At 49.5% G+C, this 24,899-nt stretch overlaps 1 protein-coding gene across 6 annotated transcripts in view; it reads left to right on the top strand.

The window, feature by feature from the left end:
* The window catches only part of PIP5K1C (phosphatidylinositol-4-phosphate 5-kinase type 1 gamma), a 49,630-nt gene that overhangs the window by 21,926 nt on the left and 2,805 nt on the right, over window positions 1-24,899 (top strand). The window contains exons 2-19 of one of the 6 annotated variants that reach the window (XM_058858826.1): window positions 3,686-3,717; window positions 5,922-6,008; window positions 6,311-6,441; window positions 7,043-7,160; window positions 9,183-9,335; window positions 11,883-12,182; window positions 12,700-12,905; window positions 14,034-14,117; window positions 14,567-14,615; window positions 15,562-15,646; window positions 16,334-16,495; window positions 16,655-16,684; window positions 17,462-17,603; window positions 17,889-17,921; window positions 20,233-20,334; window positions 20,586-20,718; window positions 21,180-22,486; window positions 24,812-24,895. In XM_058858826.1, coding sequence (XP_058714809.1) covers window positions 3,686-3,717; window positions 5,922-6,008; window positions 6,311-6,441; window positions 7,043-7,160; window positions 9,183-9,335; window positions 11,883-12,182; window positions 12,700-12,905; window positions 14,034-14,117; window positions 14,567-14,615; window positions 15,562-15,646; window positions 16,334-16,495; window positions 16,655-16,684; window positions 17,462-17,603; window positions 17,889-17,921; window positions 20,233-20,334; window positions 20,586-20,718; window positions 21,180-21,209 — 1,877 coding nt within the window. In that variant the 3' untranslated portion in view covers window positions 21,210-22,486; window positions 24,812-24,895. Of the gene's footprint in view, window positions 1-3,685; window positions 3,718-5,921; window positions 6,009-6,310; window positions 6,442-7,042; window positions 7,161-9,182; window positions 9,336-11,882; window positions 12,183-12,699; window positions 12,906-14,033; window positions 14,118-14,566; window positions 14,616-15,561; window positions 15,647-16,333; window positions 16,496-16,654; window positions 16,685-17,461; window positions 17,604-17,888; window positions 17,922-20,232; window positions 20,335-20,585; window positions 20,719-21,179; window positions 24,896-24,899 lie in introns of all 6 variants that reach the window. The other 5 variants (XM_058858827.1, XM_058858825.1, XM_058858829.1 and 2 more) reach the window with 5 other exon arrangements.

The following is a 24,899-nucleotide window of genomic DNA, read 5'->3' as shown; positions in this document are numbered from 1 at the left end:
TACTCAGGATATTCCAGGATTCTGTAATCTTAAATTAAGCTTCTGCTGGATTTTTGTAAACATTTTAAGAAATTCCTTTCTGGTGGACAGAAGGCTCTAATGCCTGTTTTGACGATGAAGGGTTTTGGCAAGTCAGCCTGCCTCAGCTGGTTTGGAGGGAGTGGAAGGGACACCTTCCACTAGACCAGGTTGCTCCAAGCCTCATCCAGCCTGGCCTGGAACACTTCCAGGGATGGGACAGCCACAGTTTCTCTGGGCAACCTGTGCCAGGGCCTCACCACCCTTACCTTGTGGGGGTTTTGCTCCTCTGGCTGGTAGAGCTGAAACTTGAGCCCTTTCCTGGACAGAGGCTTTCCAGGAGGAAATTCCTGCCTGTCCTGCAGGGCATCAGCTTAGTGGTGAAGATGGCCAATGTGACTGTAAATATGGGAAAAACACAAGTCTAAGATGGGAATTGCTGGATGAAACACAACTGAAATTTATTTCAGAAGCTCCATAGAAGCTCAAGCATTGGGACAGGGTCACTCAAAGCCATGCACAGATGAGAACAGAACTGAAGGCAGCAGGTCAAGCATGCATGAAGTGCCTGGCAGAGCCCAGGCACAGACTGGAGGCAGGGCAGAAATTTGGGGTTTCATCTCAGGATTTCCCCTCCAGAGCCATTCATCACATTTCTGAGCACATGAGCCACACCAAATAGGATAAGAATAATTTCAATTGTCTTGTTAAGTGTCAAAACTTCCCACAGCACTGCTCCCACTCCCACAAACCCCAGCGCTGCCTTGTGGCTCAATAACCCATGGAGCTGGAGTTAAATCAGATTTTGCCAGACCATCTGTCAGCTTGTTTAAGCCGAGCATAGCCGTGTGCAATGCACAGAGGAACCAGTGGAAGATTTTTACGTTTTCTGACTAGACAAGTTGATTTTATAAAGCTGATTACTTTTTATTAGTGGTGGGGGCAGAGGGAAGTTTTGCTGTGGTTGCTCTTGCCCACATCAGACATCATTCCTCCCAGAGACGTGGGGTTCCCTGCCTTGGATACCTTTCCTTTTTGCAGACAGTTGGTGTTGATTCCACATTTGGTACGTGTACAGCAGCAGACACTTAAAAGCTGGGAATGAAAGTGGCTCGTGGTAATTATCACAAAATTAAAGATAATCTCCTGCTCTGGAATTGTGACAAAGTGCAGAAACGAGATTAGTGCAGCAGGAGAGCAGTGGCAGGCGTGCAGGGAGAGCACATTCCCCTGGCCCAGGTCTCTCAGCTGCGCTGTGTTCCCAGCAGTTTCAAGTGCTCAGTCTGAAGCAGCATTAGCTCCTTTGGATTCCCCCATGGTCTGAACGTGCTGCTTCAGCTTGTGCCCCTGGAAGTTCATTAGCCAAATGCTCACTCAGAGCCTTATTTCCTGCTCTCTGGGCCATTGCAGGGTGTTTTGTTCAATGATCACAAAATTGTGTTGGCTTCGGCCAAAGAACTTGTTTTTGAGCACAGTTTGAGCTCACAGTGGTCGTCAGCCATGTGCTGCTACAGTCTGAGAGCTGGAGGAGTGACAGGGTTCATGCCACTCATGGTGTGTGTCACCTGCCCGTGTCAGTGACACCCCCTCACCTGAGGGGCCCTGGCCTGAGGGTGTGACAGAGGGGAGCTGCTCTGCACCCCTTGGCTCCCCACTCTGCTCACTTCCCTCTGCCTGTTTGCAGTGGGATGGTGTGACACAGGGAGTGGCATTTCAGTGACTGTTCCTGAGGCAGGAGCTGGGCACTCTTTTTAAAAGAGAACAACAAGAAGTGACTCTTCCTGTGCTGCCCTGGCTCTGCCCTGCAGGCCAGGCTGTAGGCCATGGGGTGCTCTGCAGACAGCTCCAAATGCCACCTGACAAGACCTGTTTCACACGAGGGACTGCCCACTTTGTGGAGATCAGGATGGTGAGACACCTGCAGCACTTCCAAGTCAGAGCAGCTTCATTTCCCTTGTGATCACCAAAGTTTTTTTTTTTGTTGGTTTTTTTTTTTGTTTGGTTGGTTTGTTGTTTATTTGCTTTCCAGAGTCTGAAATACTTTCCGAAATGTGAGTCACACACTTCCCTGGTTTTGTCAGCCCATTATCATGGAATCTTGGAATGTTTTGGGTTGGAAGGGACCTTAAAGTTCATCTTGTTCCACCCCCTGCCATGGGCAGGGACACCTTCCACCACACCAGGTTGCTCCAAGCCCCATCCAGCCTGGCCTTGGACACATCCAGGGATCCAGGGGCAGCCACAGCTGCTCTGGGAAACCTGTGCCAGGGCCTCCCCACCCTCACAGGGGAAAATTTCTTTGCAATATCCCATCTAACCCTGCCCTTTGGCAGAAAGCCATTCTCCCTTGTTCTGTCCCTCCAGGCCCTTGTCCAAAGTCCCTTTCCAGCTCTTTTGGAGCCCCTTCAGATACTGATGCCCAGGTTCTTGCTCAGGCTCCTTCTGAAACAAGCCCTGGAGCAGTATCACTGCTTCTCTTTGAGGGGGTGAACAGGTACCGTGGGTAAACCATCGAAGTTCATCCTTCGCCAAATGGGGGAGATGCTGGAGCAGCAGAAGTTGGGTTAGGTGCTCCGTGGCTTTTCCTGCTCTCCAGCCAGGAGGGACAGAGGACATCTGCCCCCCTCAGAGAAGAACACCCCCTAATTTGAGTGTAGATGAACTCAAAACTGCACTCCATTGTCTCTTGCAAAATGGAGCCCTTTCTGAAGGATTATGGGTTGATAAGGATCTGTGCCATAGGAATGCTGTAGGACAGGAGCAGGGAGTGGCAGACTCATACCTGGAAGTAAGGCTTTAAATGTGTCCCTTGAGTTTGTGTTCTGTGCAGGAGATTCCCCCATGAGAACTGGCCTGTGCACAGAGGTGCTGAGGGGCTGCTGGGGTGGTGCTGGGGACTCCTCTTCAGCAGCTCTTGATCTTTCATGGTAGCTCTTGGGAGCCAGCTGGGCTGCATTTCATGGTCCCATGTTCCACACAGGAGCCTGTGCTCCCTGCTGTCTGAAATAAGGGAGCTTCTTGCAAACTTGGGCTCAGAAAAACAAACCCAGGGTAGGAAATGGGAGGTGGCCTCATGTCAAAGGGTTTGGGCCTGTCTTTCCAGCTCTGATTACATCCCTAAAAGCTTGAGGCAAAACCCTGATTTCCACCGTTGGCTGTAATGGAGCAGCAGTGGCTTCTCCTGAGGCAGCAATAAAGATAAATGATGCATTCATTTGTGTGATATATTTGGACATAGGATTCTATAAATATATTCAATTATTGATATAGTTTGTCAAGTGCCTTCTGAGTGGCTGGAAAACAGCTTCAGGAGTGTCTCTCTGGGCTTCTGTGTGGAGCCAGCTCTTCAGCATGGTGTGGACCCATCTGTGCCATAAAGAGGCAGCAGAGATTTGCAAGACCTCTCTGCTGAAGCCTCTAGGAAACACTGTTGCTGGGAAAAAATGTGCATTTTTGTGCTTCTGAATGTGAAATTGTTCAGGTGACCCCTGTACCATCAGATTCCTGCACTAGTGAAGCTGAAAACCAAATAAAATCAGCTGGTCTAAAGGCTGGCTGCTTTAAAAGACAAAGTATTGAGCTGTTTTCTTGGAGTTCTGGTCGTTGGGTTGGGGGTTTTTTATTTGATGTCCCTACTTTTCCTGATGCTCTTCCCTTTTGTCTGCAGGTCTGGGCCCAAAGAAGACAGCTGTCACTGAGGTGAGATGTGTAAAGCTTGGTTTGACAATCCTGTGTTGAGAAATGAGAACAGAAACCTAAGAAACTCTTCTGCCTGCCTTTTTCTGAGTAAAACTGCATTTCAGAATACTTACAAGTTTACTACAAAATCAATATCTGTTATTTGGGAGAAATAAAATTAGTGGCAGGTCTCTAGGTCCCTTCACTGGCATCACCAAAGCCACAGCAGGGATGTGGAGGGACTGTGTCCATCATGTGGCTGGTTTTGGCTGTGTGATCCATGATGCCTCTACATTGGTGACTGAGGGCACCTCTTCCACACCAGCACCTGGAGGTGGTAACTGGAGTGCATGTATTGGGCACTTACCCACGGGTGGGAGTGAGTCAGGGAGGCTGTGATTTGTGAAGCCCTAAAACAGGGGAACATCTCCAGGGACTCATCTTCTCTTGCAGATATTCCAGGTCGCAGGTTCTGAGTCACTGTTACTTTCTGGACCAAAACTCTTCACAGTTGGCAGCAGGGAATCTAGCAGGAGGCTCTGTGCCTGAAAGCTGTTCCCTGAAACCCACACTCATGATTTAGGGCATCATGTTCAAATGATTTTTGTTTGATCCAATTTTTTACATCCCCCTTCCCATTCTTCACCTGGGATGATGAGCACTTGTATACATGAACAACAAAATTTTTCCATAAAATTGCCTGGAATGTGACACTTGATTATTTTGAACCGAAATACGCGTAGTGAGAAGCTCAGCTTCTGTGGAAGTTGATTGCATTGTTCAGTGCACAAATAGGTCCACTTTTTCTTGCCCTGGAAACAGCCACAGGCAGAGCAGGAGACTGGAAGAGACTTTTGTCACTGCAGTTCCTATGATGGCAGTCCCTTCCCCCTGCCTGTGTCTGCTCATCATGCTGGGAGGATGATGGTGAGCCACTGGCAGGGCAGGACAGCACAGCTGGGGCTTGCATGGAGTAAGATCTGACAGGTTGGTAGAAGGAGAGGCTGAGCTGTGCTGCTGCTCACAGGTGCTGGAGGAGTGCTCAGAAGCAAGGCTGGCCCTGCTAATAAAATAGGGTAGGAAATGGGATTTTTGAAGGAGAACTCAGACTGACCTTTAGTATGAGAAGTATGAGCAGAGTGATCAGAAATAACTGCGAACTCTTGATCAAAAGCTAAAGTACAAAGAACCTTAGGCTGAAGCAAAATTGCCCATTGTCTGCTGTAGCCATTGTTTCAGAGCTGGGTCTCTGCAGCACTCAAGAGGGACAGGGATAGAACAGTGTCACTTGGGAAGTGACCTTGGATTTCTCTGCATACTGCTCAAAGGAACATCCAAAGCGGTTCTGCAGTGTAGCAAGCCCTGAAATGGTGCTGATCTCTCACCAGCATTCCTAACTGTCTGGTGGGCTCCAGGATCTGTGGGGATCATCTGGCAGAGAGCTTGGGTGTGGATGCAGTATTGACTCCTGGTGGAGTAGAGAGTCCCTAGGGCTGCAAAAAGAGCTGCAGGGCACTTCCTAACACCTGGTTACACCAGGCTGTTAAAGGAGCAGCCACAACCTGCTGCCTCCTGGGTTGGCAAAGAAAGGCCTAGGCAGACTCAGAGGTAGGAGAGGGGAAGGGGACAGGAGCAGGTTTGTTGTCACCCTGAAGTGCTGGCAGTCTGTAGTATTTCTGTAAACTTCAGAACTTGTGGAAGAGACATTCCTGTGGCTCACCCTGTGTGGGCTCAGCCTTGGAATTGTAAACAGATGAGATCTTACTTAAATGGATTATCTCAGTGTGAGTGGGGCTGGGTTATCAGCTGGTTCTGATCTCTCCACCAAAACCCGAGGTGTCAGTGTGACACCTGAGGGCATGGGATTTTAAGAATAAATCTCTGTGGCTGTTTGATTTAATACATAACTGTTTTAAATCAATGGGAAATCACAGTCAAGCACCAGGGGAATCTTGGCAGCTGGATCTTTCCCGAGCTCGGCATCTTTGCTGAGGGCTCTGCCAGCAAGCAGTGGGGGTGTCAGGTGGAGTGTTGCTATTCTAACTCATCTTGAGGGGTGGAAGTATAATTCAAAGAGCTTCAGTTTCACCTGTTGGCACTCTGCAGGGTTTTTTCCAGCAGTATGATGATGCCTGTGTGCAGTACAGTGTAGGAATGTGGCTGTGCTGCTCTGTATGTGCTTGGTGGCAGCTCAACCTGTGCCCTGACTTATGATCTCCTTGCAGGGCCCATCACTGCCAGGACAGCCAGGCCAAGGAAAGAAGATTGGCCATCGAAGCGTGGATGCTTCTGGGGAAACCACCTACAAAAAGGTTTGGGTTTGGGGAGTGGGGGATGGCACCCAAGTGTGGGTCACAAGCTGAGAGAAGTTATGGCCCAGTACTTATTAATGTGGTTGAGATTTTTATGCAGCACTCTTGAACAGCACAATCCTGCAAGTAGCAAATCTGAAGCCCTAATTCATCTCTTCAGCAGCTGGGTAAATTTGGTTAGCAGTGTGTGGTGCCCAGACACTGCTAACAAAATCACAGACATGACTGCGTTGTAATGCAGGGGATGTTACTGTGATTATCTGCTGTGAAATGCTCACTGACTGCTCTTTTCCTTTTGCCAGACCACCTCATCTACTCTGAAGGGGGCCATCCAGCTGGGGATTGGATATACTGTGGGCAATCTGAGCTCCAAGCCAGAGAGGGATGTCCTGATGCAGGACTTCTATGTGGTGGAGAGCATTTTTTTCCCAAGGTAAAGAAGGGGAAAAGAATGAATGCATGAATTATTTATTTCCTTTTCCCCTCACTGATTTTTCAAGAGAGTTTCCATCTGTCTTTAGATCAGAGTTGCATGCTCTGAATGTTTTAAATCTGCTCCGTGATACACAAACAGAACAGTGGGAAGTGTTGGAATCTGCAGTGCACTGGCCTGCAGGGAAGCACAGTACAAGATGCAGTACTGTGCACTTCCGTTTGTTACCCTTCCTACATGCTTGTCTTTCTAGCTGTCCATCTAGAATTTCTGCCACAAAATCATACTATGTTTTAGATGGAAGAAACTCCTTCTGGGAGCTCTCTAACTGTGAATAAACAAAGCTCATAAAAGTTATGTTCTCTGTGTAAATATATTCTGCTTGGCAAGTGGTTGTTCTTTTAATCTCTGGAAATAGATTTTCGCAGATAGTTTGAAACCTGTTTTCCTGTTTTCCTACCACAGAGGAAAGGTGGTGGTTGTTGTTACAAAGATGTCTTTTTGCAAGGCTCAGTGCATCTGAAATACACAGTAGCTTTGGTGTGACTATCCATGTCTGGTGAATGGTAACAGCCCCTGCCCATGTATGTGTTCTGTGCAGCGAAGGCAGTAACCTCACCCCGGCTCACCACTACGCTGACTTCAGGTTCAAGACCTATGCCCCAGTGGCTTTCCGGTACTTCCGAGAGCTCTTTGGGATTCGTCCAGATGATTATTTGGTATGGATATATTTTTAGATTTCTCTGTATTTTTCTCCTTTATTTACCTTTTCCATGAGGGTGATGAGCCCCTGGCACAGGTTGCCCAGAGAAGCTGTGGCTGCCCCATCCCTGGGAGTGTTCCAGGACAGGTTGGACGGGGCTTGGGGCAACCTGGTATAGTGGAAGGTGTATCTGCCCATGGCAGGGGGTGGAATTAGTTGGGCTTTAAGGTCCCTTCCATCCCAAAACATTCCACGATTCCAAGTCTGAGTTTGCTGAATGGCAGCTGCCAGCGTGTACTGGAGGAAGGCCGTGACCTGCACACAGTGTGAGCTGTGTAAGTCCTTCCATGGGCTTCCCTCTCTGGTCTTTGTGGTAACAATAACTTACTGTGTTTACAAGCCAAAGGAGTTGTGTTCTGCTGGGTGCGACCCTGTAATGTCCCCTGCGGCTCTAAGGACAAAGATGGGAATTTTTTCTTGTGTACTCACTGGAGAGCTATGTGAGTGTAGTTATTTTAATCATCTTAAAAAGACAGAATAAACCACAACTTGTTCTTGTGTTTCAAAAGCTTCTCAGAGCTGGAAAGGCTGGTTTTCAAATACTTTGGAGTACAAGCTGTTGGGGCTTTGAGTGCACTGCGGTTGAATTTGGGCCCTTGCCTTTATGTAATGTCCTGTTCTGTGTCAACTGGGGAAGGAAACACATCAGTAAATGCACACCCTCCCCTTTTGGAACAGCCATTTTTGTGTGATTTCACCTGTAGATGGGGGTGATCACAGCTGAACACCTGCCACTGAAACAAACCTGTGCCAGTGCCTGGTGGAAGGGTAACAGTGATCCCCTCCTGTGCCAGCCAAGTGCTGCCAAATGGATGGGTGTTAAGAACTGAGGACAGGCAAGGAGCTTACCTCAGTTGCAAAGGTCATGGCTCTGATTTGTTGTTTCTGGTTCTCCTGATTGTCTCTTGCCTGCCACAGCAACAAATGCATTTAATTATGCATGAGATTATTAAATTGATCAAGTCTGAGTTTATTAATCTGTGCAGAGCTGAAAGCAGTTTTCCTTACATAATTATGAGCATTTAATCTATTGTTCTGGTCACCTCCCTCTCCTTATCTCACTTCTCACTGGGCAGTTCTGTGATCCTGCCCTGAACCCACCTGACCCCTGCAGTATCTGGATGAGTGCTGAGCTAAAAAGTGCATCTGCCTGCTTTGTTCTCTCTTTTTATTTTGATCTGCTGCTGGGCAAGTCCTTATTTGAGGACCTGCTGTTTGCATCCTGATAACCAGACGTGCCCTCCCAGTGCAGGTCCAAATACAGAGCTCTTTGCTGTGCTTGAGCAGGGCTCATCCCTTTTGATTGCACACCTGGGATAAGACTTGTCACATGTTTTCAGCAGGATTGATGGAGTGAGGTGTGGCTGTAAAAATACAGCCAGGTTGGATGGAGCTTGGAGCAGCCTAGTCTGATGGAAAGTGTCCCTGCTCATGTATGGAATGAGATGATCTTTAAGGTCATTTCCAGCCCAAACCATTCTGGGAGTCTGTGGATCAGACAATGGCTTTTGCAGGGGAGCACAAGGCCAGGGGAGTCTGCTGAGAACAGCCAGTGCATTGTGTTCCCTGCAGCACAGTGATATGTGGTTCCCTGAGCAGACTGTGGTGTTTCCTGAAATCCTCTGTGTCCGTCAGCGTGTGCTGGGCTGTGCTCAAAGAGCCTGAATGTGATACGTGCTTGCAGGCACAATGGGAACAGATAAGATGTCATTATGAAGGCTGGATATTCCTGAAAGCAGATGATTAATGGGATACTGAGCAGTTGGGATGCTCTGAACTGTAATCTTAGTCTCTAATTATAAATTGTCCATCAGTTTGGCTGCTCAGACCTAACCTATAATGAAAATAGTTGTCACTTGAGCTTTGCTACTCTTTAATCTCCCAGGGAGACGACATGATTGGGAAGGTCCTTGAAGGCATAGAACTCAAATCTGCAATAAACAGGGGATAAAACACCTTCTTCTCTTTTTCTTGCCAGTATTCATTATGTAACGAGCCTCTGATCGAGCTGTCCAACCCCGGGGCCAGCGGCTCCCTCTTCTATGTCACCAGCGACGATGAGTTCATCATAAAAACTGTGATGCACAAGGAAGCTGAATTCCTGCAGAAGCTCCTTCCTGGATACTACATGGTGTGTATCATTCAGGACCTTGAACCCAGCTCAGCTTTGTTGTGGCAGCTTTTTTGTCATGGCAGAGCATCTCACAGGGCATGTCCTCCACCTGGGTGTCTTGTGGCCTGTCCCCATGCCAAGGACAGTGTTAACAGCATGTCATGAGGCCAGTCCCAGAAGTACAAATCACTGATTATTTGCAAACTCTGTGGGTAAAAACGAGGCAGATAATTGTGCCATAGTTTGGAGGCATGTTCTGGCCTCAGAGTGGCTTCCCAGATGTGTGTTTCTGAGTGTTCTTTCCCCAGAACCAGTTAATTTCTCTTCGTTTGGCAGCATGCATCTCCCCCAGCCTGCATTTGGGGATGGCTGCTGATTGCAGCCATCATAGAAGAGTAAAACTCTTAAGGTTGGAAAAGACCACCAAGATCATCAGGTCCAACCTTCACCTCAGCACCATGATGGTCACCACTAAAACTGGTCCTCAAGTGCCACAGCCACACATAATTTGAATGCTTCCAAGAATGGTGACTCCACTGCTGTTCTGGACAGCTTGTTCTAATCCTTTACAACCTTTTCCATGAAGAATTTTCCCCTAATATCCAACCTAAACCTCCCCTGGCACGACTTGAGGCTATTTCACTCTGTCCCTTGTTCCTTGAGAGCAGAGCCTGACACCCACCTGGTTTCACTCTCCTGTCAGGGACATGAGGAGAGCAAAAGGTCCCCCTGAGCCTCCTTTTCTCCAGGCAATAATGCAACCACTGTGGTTTTTTGGGGAAAGCACTGCTGTCCCTGAATCTCTGCCTTTCCTGCTGTTTGACTGTTATTCTGATGATTGTCCTGACTCCCATCTCTGCAGTTCCAGGCTGGAAGCTTCCATGGTACCAGCCAGTTTTGCATATCATTCTGGCAGTGCAGGATATTGAGACCCAGAGACTTACATTGGGTCAAGTAAATCAGACCAAAACCTACTGTTTTGGTGTAAAAACCGAGAGCTGGTCTCCCTGCACAACTGTGCTGGAGGCTCCAGCTTTATGGATGAGGAATCTTGATATTCAGTTACAACAGCCAGGGATTTGTTTGTTGTGAAGATGCCAAGGAGAAGGTGATGAGAAGCAATGCTGCTGCCCCATCTGTGTGCCTTGTGCAGGGTTTATGTGATCCTACAGTGGTTCTGTGAAAATCCTTTCCTTGCTCAATATTTACTGGGGAAAATTTACCCAAGAGAGGCAGATTATGGGATGTCTGTGTGTTAGTGGCAGGCAGGCCAGAAAGAAATTCTGGTGGGAGACCCTGGCATAGGCTGCTCAGAGAAGCTGTGGCTGCCTCTGGATCCCTGTGAGTGTTCCAGGCCAGGTTGGATGGGGCTTGGAGCACTCTGGGATAATGGAAGGTGTCCCAGCCAATGGCAGGGGGTGAAACCAAATGGTCTTTACAGTCCCTTCCAACCTAAACCATCCTGAGATTCTGTGAGTCACTTTCTTTTGCAGCTGACACTCACATTCCTGGACAGGATGAATTTTCTTGGAAAACTGCCTGTTGCCTAATGTGTGTAGTAAATCAGGTGTAGGGTTTTGTGGGGGAATGGAGTTGCATTGTTAATCCTGCCACCATCAGTCAGTGAATTAAACTGAACTTACCTGTGTGATGCAGAGTTCTGAGTGACCTGTTGCAGCTTTCCACTGTCTATAAGTTCTGTGGTGCTACCCCTGATCTCCCTGCTGCTCCTGGGAAACTACTCATATCAAAAGAGTCAGGGAAAGGAAGCAGGGTGGTTTCATCCTGAGTTACTTTAAAGCTGTTTCCATTTACCTGCCTCTATTACCTTTGGCACTCTCCAAGAGGGCTCACTGCTGTGCTTAGGTGGGTGAGTTGAAGGGAATGAAATTTTAATACAATCACGTTTCTTCTGTCTGTCAGAACATGTCAGCTCTGTCCTTCCTGCCACAGCATGCAGAGAAGTTCTGTTTCCTTCCCAAATGTGCCCAAAGCTGAACAAGCAAATCCTGCCTGTCATGTCATTCCTAATTATTCTGCTGCCTAAAGAAAGGAGATGACAGCAGAACAGGATATCCGTGCTCTCTGGTTGACTGCTTTATAAAGCAACTCTGCAACAGGAGGAGAACATTTATGTTGTTTTGTTTAAAAAATAACCCTGTCCCTTGGTTTATTCTAGGCTGGAGAATGGCTCTTGATTCTGACAAGAATCAAGAAGAGATAAAGAGAGCTGTTATTTTTAAGCTTGAAGTTCCCTTTTATTGTGTTTATTTCTCTCCCAGTTTGGTTTCCTTTTTTTAGCTGCTGTACTTGAGAAAAACAGGGGATTTCCGGACTTGGTTATTTGCCCAGAGAGTGCTGAACATCTCAGTCCCTGTACTTTCAGGTCCTAAAGCCACTGAAATGCAGGACTTTGTCGAATGTGTACACTGAGCTCCTGTTAAGTTCAGAAAACCTCTCAGCAAAGAATCTCTAGTCCAACTGTTGACATGCTTTGTGGTGAACACAGCAGGAATTTTCTGCTCAAATAACCTTTCTCCATGCTTTTTTCCACCCTTGCTACAGAATCTGAACCAGAATCCCCGGACACTGCTGCCCAAGTTTTATGGACTGTACTGTGTGCAGTCTGGGGGCAAAAACATCCGCGTGGTCGTGATGAACAACATCCTGCCTCGAGTGGTGAAAATGCACCTGAAATTTGATCTCAAAGGTTCAACCTACAAACGCCGAGCATCCAAGAAGGAAAAAGAAAAGTCCAGCCCTACATACAAGGATCTGGACTTCATCCAAGACATGCCCGAGGGCCTGATGTTGGATGCAGACACCTTCAGTGCTTTGGTGAAGACATTGCAGCGAGACTGTCTGGTAAGGAGGGGGCAGCTCAGGGACAGAGTAAAGAACCTCTGTGGCTCTTGAGCATGAGGAAGAGCAATTCCCAATTGAGAACCTTGCTAATCTGCTGACCCCAGAGTAGAATCAATCCTTTCTTCTGCCTTTTTCCCTGAAAGCCAAGCAGTAGAGTTGGATCTCCTGTCAGCCTCTGAGGACTGAGGCTGTTCTCCTTTGCCTGGTGCATCACACTTTGACTTCACTTGCAGCTGCTCTGCCAGAGCATTTTCCCAATCACTGTGCAGCAGATACGAGGGTGTTGTTTGCAAGCCTTCAGGCCTTTGGTGTGATTGTGGGATGGCCAAACTCTGTGCAGTCAAGCCCAGAGGTGACTGTTGGTTCAGAAACATTCAGGCTCTGTCAAAGGATTTGTTAGTGTGGATGTGGATGGGATGCTTTGCTTTGATTGCTTTGATTCCATGCTTCAGGGTCTGTATTTCTGCTGCTGGCTTGATATTTTGTCTTTGTTCTTGAATTTGATACTAACCTGTAGGTATTGGAAAGTTTTAAAATCATGGACTACAGCCTCCTGCTTGGGGTTCATAACATAGACCAGCACGAGCGGGAGCAGCTGTCGGAGGGAGCCCACAGCACGTCGGATGAGAAGCGTCCTGTGGGGCAGAAGGCCCTGTACTCCACAGCCATGGAGTCCATCCAAGGAGGGGCTGCCCGGGGGGAGTCCATAGACACAGACGACACGTAGGTGAAATCTGGGCTTGCTCGTGCTGCTGGGACGGGCAGAGGTGGAGGCTGGAGTGGGAAATCTGTATTGAGGCCCACAGGAACTGTTCAAGGGAGCAGCTCTCCTGGGATTTTGATAGTGCTGCCATTGTGGGGGGAAAGGGGGAAGCCAGGGTAGGAAATAGTTCTGTAAGGCTATGGCCTCACAGCAGTCTCTCAGGCCAGGCTGTAGGTTGTTAGCTTGTGTAACAAGCCTCGAAACATCCACCCATGCCCTGGGGAGGAGACACTAGCTCGGTTCTAGCTTAGCACCCAAATACTGGAGCAGAAGTAGGGATCAGCTCAGTAGGAGCTTGCAGTTCTCTATCACTCCCACCTTTGGAATCCCTGGCAGTTCTCTGAAGCCATTCCAATGCAATTAGCAGACAGCAGTGTAGCCAAGTGCTGGAGTCACTGTTGGAGCTGGAGGCTGGGGGTTGCCCCAGGCTTGTGCTGTGCTTGATCTGTGGTTCCGCCTGGATCCCTGGCTCTTGAGCCAAGGAATGGTGGAGTTTGCTGCTGTCTAAAACCAGCTGCTGTGGGTTTGATGGAGGGTTAATACTGAGAGCTGAGATAATACCATGGTGTTTCCAGTCCTTCAGGCAGCATCAACAATTGCAGTGGCTGCCTAAAGGAGTGTCTGGTAGTCCTGTGCTTTGGTTGTGTGCTGGTGCTGATGGCTGCTGCACTTTTGGCAGGATGGCATCTGTGTGGACATAAGGACTGGAAATACCCTTGTCCTTAAGGGTTTACTGCCCTAATGGCAGACAGCTCTCGGTGACCCAATAAATAATCTGATCCCCAGAATAAAGTAGGCAGGAAAAAACTCCATGGTGCTTTCTGGCCAAGCAGAGCTGTGCCATACAACACAGGTTCTGTCATGATAGCGGTGTTTGGCCATGCAGGCAGTGACCCTGAGACACGTGGGGTCAGGCCAGGTCAGTCGGTGACTCCCATGGTTGTGCACAAAGTGACCACGCTGGTTTTAATGTGTCTGACACCACACTAGAGCCCCTTAGGGCAGCTGCTGTTGCCCTTCCCCAGAGCTTGGGTGTCACAGGTGCTCTGGCTGAGGCTGCACCTGCTGAAGTTCTGCTTTACCTGCAGGATGGGAGGGATCCCAGCAGTGAATGGCAAAGGAGAGCGTCTCCTGCTGCATGTAGGAATCATAGATATCCTGCAGTCATACAGGTAGGTAACCTGGCTGTGTGTCTTTTCTGGCTAATAACCTCTTTTAGTACCAAATGAAGGCAGGGGGTATGTCCTCTCCTTGAGACTGTGAGGATCAGTAGGTATGGCTGCCCCAAGCTGGCCACGGGCTTCCATCATGTCCTTAGAACAGTGGGGGACACACAGCCTTTTGTCCAGGATGATGAGCTGCTCATAAAGAAGTAGTTTCCCACCTCAATGTGGGAAGCATATCTCCAGGAATGGAAGGTGCACCTCTTCTAGCCCAGCTCCTCCTTCCCTGTGGTGTTCCCAGGCGCTCCTGACCCAGCTGGGGAGATGCTGGAGAAAGCTCAGTCATGGTGACATTGGCAGCTCAGGGACCTCCTCCATAGGATATAAAAGGGGGCTTGGTACACAGTGCATGCCTGTATCTGTATCTTTATTTTCTCTCCACTTCTCCTTGGAATTAGGTTCATCAAGAAATTAGAACACACCTGGAAGGCCCTTGTCCATGATGGGGTAAGTGCCTGTGCAGAGGCAGGAGTTGTCCAAGTCTCGCAGGTGGCTATTTATAGAGCCTGACCTGGCACAGCTGCAGCTGATGAAAGGAGCAGTTCTTGCCTCTCATTCCTGCACAGCAGGGTGGTGCCACTTATTCCCAACCAGGTTTCCTTGCTCAATCCAGCTCCTCACATGTTGAGCTCTTATGCTCCCAGCTTTCCTCCCCTGTTCCTGTCTATCCTGCTCCTCCTCCCATGACACCAGGAGCACACACTGGGTGTGTGTGTTCCTGGGCTGTCAGGAGCCCTGTGCTGTTCTCTTTGGTGACTGGCTGTTTTCACTTCAGCAAGCTCTCTGCCAGCAAATCCCTTTCCATGTTTCCCTTCTGGCTTCATTCCTGCAGCAGCCAGGTGGGTGTTTCTGAAAGAGCAACCTTGGATGTGGAAACCGTTTTTCAACCTTGCATTTCCTGGCTTCCGTTAATGTGGCAAAGGAAATGTGGAGATTCCAAGTCATGGGAGCACAGTCAAACATCAGAAGCAGAAAGAGCTTCAATTTTACTATTCTAAACAAAAACATTTGAAATGTATGGAGACCCTTGGCTAAACTTGGATGTCTGCGTGACATGCAAAGGTATCCAGGTGTGCTTGGAATGGCAACCAGCAAAGCCAGAAGAAATTTCATGTATGCAATCAGGCCAGTGTTTTAAAAAAATCCAGGAAGTCTACAAAGGAATAAAGTCACCAAAATCCATTATAAAATCACAGCAAGAATATAATCAAATGCAATCAGAGGCAATGCTTCAGGGTTATTTATAGCATTAATTAGTGTTTCAGTTAAGCCTTTCCATTTTAAGGCTCTGTCAGTGCTAAATGTTGGAATAAAAAAGACTGTGTTGGTTGTTAGGGAAATTCTGCCTTGAGGGATCATTTTAAAATTAAACAGTTGCTTCTTGCTGTTGTAGGACACGGTGTCAGTACACAGACCCAGCTTTTATGCAGAGAGATTCTTCAAATTCATGACCAACACAGTATTTCGAAAGAATTCCTGTAAGTACCAAGTGCAGGGGCTGATGTGCTGTGAGCCTTTATCTTGGCGTTGCTGCTGCAGCCCTCACAAGGAGTCTGAGCTGGAGCCTGAGCAGGGTTTTCCACTGTGGTACAGCTGAGAGAGCTGCGGGTGTTCAGCCTGGAGAAGGCTCTCAGGAGACTTTAAAGCCCCTCCCAGTGCTTAAAGGGGGCTTAGAAAAAGGAAGGGGAAGGACTTTTTATGCCAGCAGATAGTGACAGGCATGGGGCAATGGTTTTGAGCTGCCAGGGTTAGATTAGAAGTTAGGAAATCAGAGGGTGGGCAGGCCCTGGCACAGGGTGCCCAGAGCAGCTGTGGCTGCCCCTGGATCCCTGGCAATGTCCAAGGCCAGGCTGGACAGGGCTTGCAGCAACCTGCTCTAGTGCCCATGTCCCTGCCCATGGAGGGGGTGGAATGAGATGGGTTTTTAAGGTCCCTTCCAACCCAAAATATGCCATGATACAGAGCAAAACTAAGAATTGCAGAGCCCTCAGATTGTCACAGCTTGCCTTGGTCTGCTCAGACTCCCACCCAGTCCCTGCACCTTATCTGGGTTCAGTCCACGAGGGATGTATGTGAGGGCAGAGCCTCTCCTTGTGAAGAGAAAAATTCCTTCGGTGTGACAGTAGCTGCTGGTGGTACTTTGACTGTCTGTCTCCCTCCCCCAGCTCTGAAGTCATCCCCCTCAAAGAAAGGGCGTAGTGCCTTGCTGGCCGTGAAGACAGCGGGTCCCACCGCGGCGTTCTCAGCCAGCCAGCTGGCCTCTGAGAAGGATGACACCCAGTACGACCTGCGGGCAGCCAGGAGTTACCCCACGCTTGATGATGAAGGTGACAGCCCCGCTCCGGGTGTTGGCTGTGTGGTTACCCTCTCTTTCCTAGCAGTTCCTTAGGATCCTCCCTTGTTCTCATCAAGTTCCCCACTGTGCACCGACTGCAGATCTTTCCTCATGGATAGCTCTTCATTGCATGTCTTGCTGTGCTTTGCAGGTGCTAAACCTAACCAGGACAGGGAAGAAGGTAAGAGTACATTGTTTTGTTGCAGCACCAGCAGGTACTTGATGCTACACCTCTGCATCAAAGGAGACCAAATCCCTTCTTTGCAGCACTGTGGGGTTCTGCACTAAAAATGGTCACCTGCATCACTGCTGCAAGACAGCTGCTGCCAAGGGGCCCCATAAGTCATAGCCCAAAAGCCAACAAAAAGTTGCATTTTCTACTGTTTAAAAAATACGGGGGGGGTGGGGGGTGAGTGTGCGACTGGGAACTGCAGCACTCCAATGACACTGTTTGGGCAGTTATAAGAGGCAGGATCTTGCCATTGGAAAACAGAGGAATGGGCTGGTTCTGTGCTGCCTTTCTTTCACTTCTATCTGGCTGCATTTACAGCTGAGTGCTGGAGGACAAGCTCCTCCAGGATATGGGTGTTGGATTGCTCCCTGTGCAAAACACTGGACATTCAGTTCATGTCTTAATTCACCTGGATATTTATCCCTGATGATCCAAGCCTTTAATCCAGCTTTGGTCACCATTAGAAGTCTTCATTGGCATTCTATTCCCTGCCTGTTATGCTGGAAGTGGTGCTGACTGGCTCTCTCCAGAGGACACCTTGGGAGAGGCTGTCATGTTCATGAACTCAGCTAAACTTCCTGCCTGTCTGTGGTTTGAGTGCCCAGTCCCAGTGCAGGCGTGCAGGTTCACAGTGGAACAGCCTCACACAGGGCTGGTGTAGTCAGTGTTGGTGTTTGACTGAATCATATCTTCTTCCTGCCTCTCCCCTGCCCTGCTCTGGGCCAGCAGGCAGGCCAGACCTACTCCCTTGTACTCCTCCTTCCTTTGAAGAAGCTACCACAGCCTCCATAGCCACGACACTATCGTCAACATCTCTCTCTGTTCCTGAGCGATCCCCCTCGGAGACCTCTGAGCAGCCCAGGTACAGGTGAGGACACTTCCCCTGCTCCCACTGGTGTTGAGTGGCTGCCATTCCTCTCCGTGCTGCAGATCCCAGCAGGCTGCCCTGCCCTCTGGAATGCTAATGACCAATTTTAATTAAATCTCTCCTGGGAGCAAGCAGACACAGCTTTGAAGGGATTAATTATTGCTGGCAGAAGTGTCAGCTGTTAAGTAGAACATCTCCCTCATGGGATGTAGAGGTAGATTTGGGGACAGTGGAGGATTTCTGGCTTAAATTGCTCCTCCAAATTCTTGTGTTTTCTTTCTGCAGGAGGCGTACACACTCCTCAGGGCAGGATGGCAGGTGAGAAATGGGTCTCCTATCTTCTTGTCTCATCTTCTCTCTGCTGGACAGAGACCTTGTGTTTATCCCTGTGCAAAGGTCTCTTAGAGAGCTAAGTGGGAATTTCAGCAGCTCCAGGATTTTGGCATGGATGCTGAGCTGTTTCTGCAATCAGACAATCCCCATTTCTTACACAGAATTTTCTTTGCAAAGCAGATCTAGTGCTTTGAAAATACTACAGTTATTTGACAGGAAAGGGGACAACAGTGTTGTCCAAATTTACCCAGCACCAGAGTCAAGGAACATCATTTAAGTCCCTTTAAGCAAGTAAGTGAGCCCTGACAGGAGGAACAGTCCTCCTCTGACCATCTGCTTGTGGCCTGGGCAAAGTGAAAGGGCTTTGACTTTGTGAGGCACTATGCACCCTCAGTCCCCACAGAAGTAGTTTCCAGTGTTTTCAGAAATCTGTGAGTCTTCTTCCCTCCTGTGGTGTCTCAGAGCCAAGGGCAAGGAAGGACAGAAATGCTGTGTTGCAGAGGGGTGTCTGATTTTAGAGTCTCATATCATGAAATTATTGTGCATTATTGTGGAAATATTTTGCACCAGTAAAAATTACTCCATTGCCCATGTCAGCAGGATCTGCATGAGGAGCCAGCAGATGCTGCTGGCTCTGCCCTTGCTTTCCAGGACATTGTGTAGGTGTAGTAGGCTTTGAAATTAGATCAGAGACTCAATCCTGGGATGTGCCATAGGCAGAGGAGCCTGACATGCTGATGTCCTCTCTCCCTGCAGTCAGTGTTTGGTGCCTGGGAGGAAAGGTCTTTGGAAGATGAGAGTTTTCCCCATGTTACAGGCATCTGCTGTTGTTCCAAGCTTTGAGTGATTTGCTGACATGCACTGTGGAAAAATCCCTTTCTGTGATAATTCCTAATGAAAATACCTCTGTATGCTGCATGTTGCTGAATCCTGGTAAATTCCTGTCCCTGGAGGGCAGGGACCTGCTCACTGCTCCCTGTCAGGGACTTGTGAAGCACCTCATATCCTGCAAAATCCAGTGTTAGAAATTGCTGAAAATTGGAGACTTAAACCCAGGCCCCAGTGGTGGGGCCCATGTGGCAAACGCAGTGACTTCATCCAAAATAGTTCAGACTCAGCGATACCTCATGGAGGGAGGGAGCTGCTGTAGTATGTAACTGCTCATCCAGAAATAGGTTAGGTGAATCAGTGACCTGGGAGCATTTAGGGAGCTCAGTGGCCAGAGTAGATCTGTCTGGCACAGATCTGCCAGAGCTACACTGACCATCTGCAGCTATGGCCACCTCTGCTGTTTTCTGCCTAATTTGTCCCTTTCCAGTACCAGTGCCTCCATGTGCCCTACACATGGGAGAGTAGGGACTTGTGCACTTAGAGAACTCTCTGGTGAAAACCAGTGCAAGCACAAATTTATTAAAGTAAGAATTTACATTCCTGAGCTTAGATGGAAAAATCCTTACCCAATTTGCTCAAGAATGTGTCACACCTCTGGTTATTCTGGTCTGCTGGGGAATTCACTTCAGGTTTGTGAGGTCCAGCCCTGTGAGGAAGAGTGTAGTGAGTTTCTTGCAGGGAGCTGGACAGAAGTGCTGCCCACTGGCCCCAGCTCTGGTCAGAGCCAGCCTGGAGCAGGGCAGTGCTGTCAGTGAACCCAGAGCTCAGCCCTTCTCTGACAGCTGCCCCTCGGTTTAGCAGGCTCCTGCTCCTCCTTCCCATGGGGACAGTGGAGCCAGCCCTGCTGGCACAAGTAATTACTTTAATAGTATGAGGTATTAAAGTGAAGATTGTCAGAAACACTTTCAGAGTGTGCAGATAAATCTGATCTCAACCCCGGAGCAGTTTTGGTGTGGTGGGAGTCTTGAAAGAGGCTCTGGCCTGGTGCCAGGCTAACTCTGGACACAAGTTTTCCCTGGAGGTCAGTTCTCTTTGCTCCCATGCTCCATCTGACACTGCCCATCTTTCCTGCAACACTAGCTGTTTAACTCCTTTGCTCTTGTCCTCTTTTCCCACCTTGTTATTCCCGAGTGCTGCAGTCTTCCAGGACTGACTCTTTTTTCCTGGGAGGTTTGGTTATCGAAACCCTCAGTCCTGGGAGGTCTGAGTGCCCCCTTTGAGCTGAAATCAGCCACTAAGTCTGTGCTGGGAGCCCAGTGCCACAGTAGCAGCAGCAGCTGTGTGCTGGGGCAGAGCTGCACAAGAGGCTTGGCTGGCTCAGAACTGATTCAGGCTGACCTAAAATTGAGGGCTATGCATAACTCATGCCCAGCTGAGTCTTTGGGCCTGTCTTTTTGTTTTCCAGGTCACACGAGGAGGTGCGGGTCGAGGAGGAGGTTCAGCAAATCAGCGTCGAGCTGGAGCCCAAGTGTGACGTTGAGATTGTAGCTCCTGAAGAAGTCAAAGAGTGAGTGTTTTAGAGTGTTGAGCAGAGCCTACACAGTGGGTTTTGAGCTGTGGCTGCTTGTGCTGGAGGCTTTTCTGGGCTGTTTTCATGGGTGTTCGGTGAGGCTGAGCACAGTTCTGACCTGCCCTGCCCTGATGTGACCTTTCAGGATGTGACAGCATAGCATCTTCCACTCCTCTGTAATAAATCAGTTTTGCTTGCTCCTGTCCTAGCTGCAATGACTGGACTTTCAATTTCTTTCCCCTCTGCAGAGAGGCAGCTTCTTCAGCCTGTGCCATTGTCACATCCACAGCCACCGTAGAGGTGGAGACGGCCAGCCAGGCCTCGGAACCAGCCAGCCAGGCCTCAGATGAAGACGACGTGCCAGTCACAGACATATACTTTGTAAGAGACCTTCTCCACCTGACCTTTGGGGTGTGATGGGAAGGGTTGGACAAGGCTGTCAGTATCTGTTCCAATCAGTTGGGTGCAGGGCAATGGCTGCCCTGCAGCATCTTGATGTGGAGCACCTTGATACCTTGGTGTTGGGTGGGTTTTTTAATGCAGGGAGCTGGATTAAACTTGGAGAACTCAAAACATCATCTAGTGGGGCTCACACAGATGGCACTCCTGCTGTGGATGTAGCTGTAGCTATGCTGCTCTACTTCCAAGCACAAGTGCTTATCTAGGCCAGCACATTTGTTCCTGGGACAAGCCAAAGTGATGTGGGTACAACAGAGAAGTTCCTTCCTCAGCCAGAGATCTTGGCTGCTTTCCTGACATAAACATGGCCTAGACCCAAAGGGAGGTGATTACAGAGGGTGACCTTGGGCTCTGGTGAACTCCGACTTTTCCTTTCCCTGCAGGCTGCATTAGGTGATGCAGTGGGAGTCTAGTGCTGAGCCAGGGAGTAAGTTGGTTGTTGGCAGCAGAGTGCCGTGGAGCCTGGCGCTGGTCCTCACTCAGCTCCCACAATGGCTGAGCAACTTCTGCAGACCAGAGAAGAGGTTTTTTAGCAACATGTACCTGTCCCATGGATTCCCAGAGCAGAGCTGAGTGCCTGTCCCATGAGAGCTGAACTCTCTCTCGTGCCTGAGCACTGGAACCCTCATTAAAAGAGGTGCCCGGCTCCTCCCTGCTCCGACTTGTTGTTGTTGGTTCTGTGGTGCTGGAGATGACCTAAGCCCATGCAATGGGCTCCTTCAGGCTAAACTAAAATGCAGCATTGGCCTTTCCCTGGGCTCTTGTGACTCTGCTGCAGAGCTGCTCACTCATTGCCTAGTCGTTCTGAGGCTCGTGGGAGCTGTGGAAGGAATCAGCCCTGTTTTACAGCTTGTTTGGGGTTGGATGCATGCTGTTCAAAATGCAAACAGCTCCTCTAACACTGCTGCCCCCTCCTTGCCTGTGGATGGCAGTTGTGTGCAGGCAGATCCTGCCTGCTCCCCTGGCAAGTGTCTTCTAGCAAGGGTCAGCTGTTCTTCCTCCCTGTCCCTGGGCATATGGACTCCCCCCAGCTTGAGGGGCACCTCTATCCAAGAGAAGATTCTGCAGTGTGTTCACAGAGTGTGACTGACTGCTCATCAGCATTTCATACTTCATCTGAGTCTGAGTTTTGCATTAAATGTGTGTCGTGTGCTGTGGAGTGTTTGTCACTGCTGGGATGAAGGGAAAAGCTGATTTGAGTTCCCATGGGTGCTGTCCTTGGAAAACCACTTGAGCTGGAGCTCAGGTGAAGTTGCACACCTGTGCTTAAGTAGCACCGCAGCTGCTCCTACAGGAGTGCTCAGGGGCACTGGTGGGTGAAGGGATGGTGTGTGCAGAGGAGGATTTGCCCAGTCCCAGGGGACTGTGATCTGATCACTGGAAGTCTGCTCCTGGAGAGCACTTCATTCTCCTGTTCCTCTCCAGGGAATAAAAGTGCAGAGTGTGGCAGGGCATGGGTGCTGCTCTTCCCTGCACGGCTTTCCCACCTGCTCACCCGTTCAGGCCTGGAGTTGCCCAACCCCTTGTTTTTTGCTTTCTCTTTCATCCTCTCTTTCACATCACCCTTTTTTTCCTCTGTTTCCTTTCTCACCTCACTTGTCCTGGGGCCACCCAGTTCACAGATGGGAGGTACTGGATTTACTCTCCCCGCCAGCGCAGACTCCGAACTACCTCGCATTCCTCTGGGATTGTAAGTGACCATGCCAGCACAGCATATAGGGGAGCAGAGCTGCAGCTTTGAAACACTGGGGCCAGCACCTCATTTCTCTCAACAGCTGGGGCTCTGGATTGAATGGGCATTAGGAACCAGCCCAGCAGAAACAGGGGAAGCATATTGAAATGACACCAGTGGATCTCCTTGTAGGATCTGAGAGAATCATGAGCTCTGTCCTGCTTTTATGCAGACTGGTGACAGCTCCTGCCCTGGAATGGGCCATAGTGTCACCCATCCCTTGGGAAAAGTGACAGCAGTGAGGCCCTGGCACAGGTTACCCAGAGAACCTGTGGTTGCCCTCTCCCTGGAAATGTCCAAGGTCAGACTGGGTGAGCTTGAAGCAACCTGGGATAGTGGAAGGTGTCCCTGTCCATGGAAAGGGGGGATAGTGAGTGATCTTCCAACCCAAACTGTTCAGTGATTCTAAGTACCAGATCTGGTCAGAGAGGCACTAGCTTCTATAGGTGATGTCAGACTCAGCAACTTCAGCCCAGGGAGAGGGTTTTAAAGACACCATTAAGATGTTCTGAAGCTTCTAAAACTCCAGTTTAGTCTGTTGCCCCAGGCAAACAGAGCTGTTTTGGCTTGTGGGGAGCAGCTCAAAAACCAAATGAGGCAGGAGCTGGTGCTGAGTTAGGGCTGGTTAGAGCTCTCCAGCCCTTCTCAGTGTCACCAGTGTGCTCCCTCCTCACTGAAGGTGTTCTGTGAGCAGGGAGGACTTTCCAAAAGATGCAGGGAAGCATTTGAGCTTTTAGGGGCTGAATCTGGAGCTGAGATTGTTCTAGGTTTAGCATTTATCAGGCTTTGGGAAGCCAGGGGGTGGTGGCAGTGCTGCCAGAGCCTCGCTGGTGAAGCTTGGTGCTCCCATTTGGGTTACAGGCAGGATGCATGGGGAAGCAGGGGCAGGAATGTGCCCCTGGCCATGGCTGATGGCATGAGGAAGGTGCTGCACTTCCATGAGCAAACAGGCAACTCCTCCTGCCCCTCAGCTGGGTTTGGCTGTTCCAGCACTGGGAGGGGTAATGGCAAGCACTGGATGCTCCTTTATATCCTGCAGCTCCCTGCATGCATCCAGGCTCCTAAAAGGCTCTGAAAGAGACTGGCCAGATCATGGGGTTCAGTCAGGATGGATGAACCATCATGGATGAAAAAGAGGATGTGGAACAAGCTTGATGTGGTGGGGAGCTTTCCTGTACCTCTGACAGAGCCCTGTGAGAAGCTCCAGACGGGTTTCTCAACCAACCTTCCTCCTAGCAGTCTCTACTAATGGAGCTGCAGGTACTGGAGGGTTCAGCATGTGGAGCCCAGTGCTTCAAAGCTTCTCTGACTTCTTGTAGTTCATTGTACATTGTAGACTGTCACACTCAGTTCCTGGGCTGGGAACACTGCAGGCTTCTTCCAAGCACCCAGTTCTGCTTCTCTTCCTTTGCAAATGCTAGGCTGGGTCAAAGTGGGGACTCTGTGGGAGCTCCCCTGGAGACAAAAGAGCCTGTTTGCAATGTAAATGGGCCCCCCTGGGAACCCTGGAAGCAGAGACCAGCCCTTGAATCTGTGCTGTGTCAGCAGCAGAGTGTGTCTGCTCACACCAATGCCCAGTGCTGTGATAACTGTCCTTCAAGGCATACCTCCTTCCCCTCATTCTTTCCAGGGTCTGGTTGTGTTTTGCCTCCTGTGTTGTACTTGTTCCCATCACCCCACTGTCCCCAAGATCTCAGCAATAACTGTTTCCTTTCTGTGGCCACCATCCACCATGGTCTCACCTCAACTCCGCTGCCTTCTGCAGAGAAGGAGGAAGGCACAGCAAACAAATCCAGTTTCCCTGTAAAAGCCTGGACACCACTTTGTAGCATGCACAGGGCTCTGGAAATGGGAGGGTGACAGCTGGTAGCAGGTAGCAGGAGCCCAGAGCTGTCACTGCTCTTAGGTAAGTCACTTCCCAAATCTCTCGATTTCTTTGGAGCTGGGTGATGCCATGGCAGGGAGCTGAGGTTTCCCTGACATCTCAAAAGCTCTAAAACTATGTCCCTACAAGAGGAGAGGTTGTGCCACCCCCACTGCAGCTGGCACAGGTGCCATGTTGCGGTTGGCAGGGAGCAGGTATGTGTTGAGGATGAGGAGGGCTTCTCTGCTGAGAGCTGGCTCTGGGCTCAGTCCTCTCCCTCCAGGTGGACAGCTGTTCTTACTGTATTGTTTCCTACTCTTTTTATTTTCTCCTTTTATTTTTTCCTCTTCTCTCCTTTGCTCCCTGCTCTGCTGCTGCTCTCCCTGCATTCTCCCTGCCATCTCTGGCCACTCTGGCAGCCGACAGACGAGAGGAGTTGGGTTTACTCCCCGCTCCACTATAGCGCTCAGCTCCACCCTGTCTCCGATGAGGAGAGCGATACAGTAA

The sequence above is a fragment of the Poecile atricapillus genome, chromosome 28, assembly GCF_030490865.1.
Source record: "Poecile atricapillus isolate bPoeAtr1 chromosome 28, bPoeAtr1.hap1, whole genome shotgun sequence".
In the NCBI taxonomy this organism is placed as follows: Eukaryota; Metazoa; Chordata; class Aves; order Passeriformes; family Paridae; genus Poecile; species Poecile atricapillus.
This window is presented reverse-complemented; position numbering and strand designations above follow the sequence as displayed.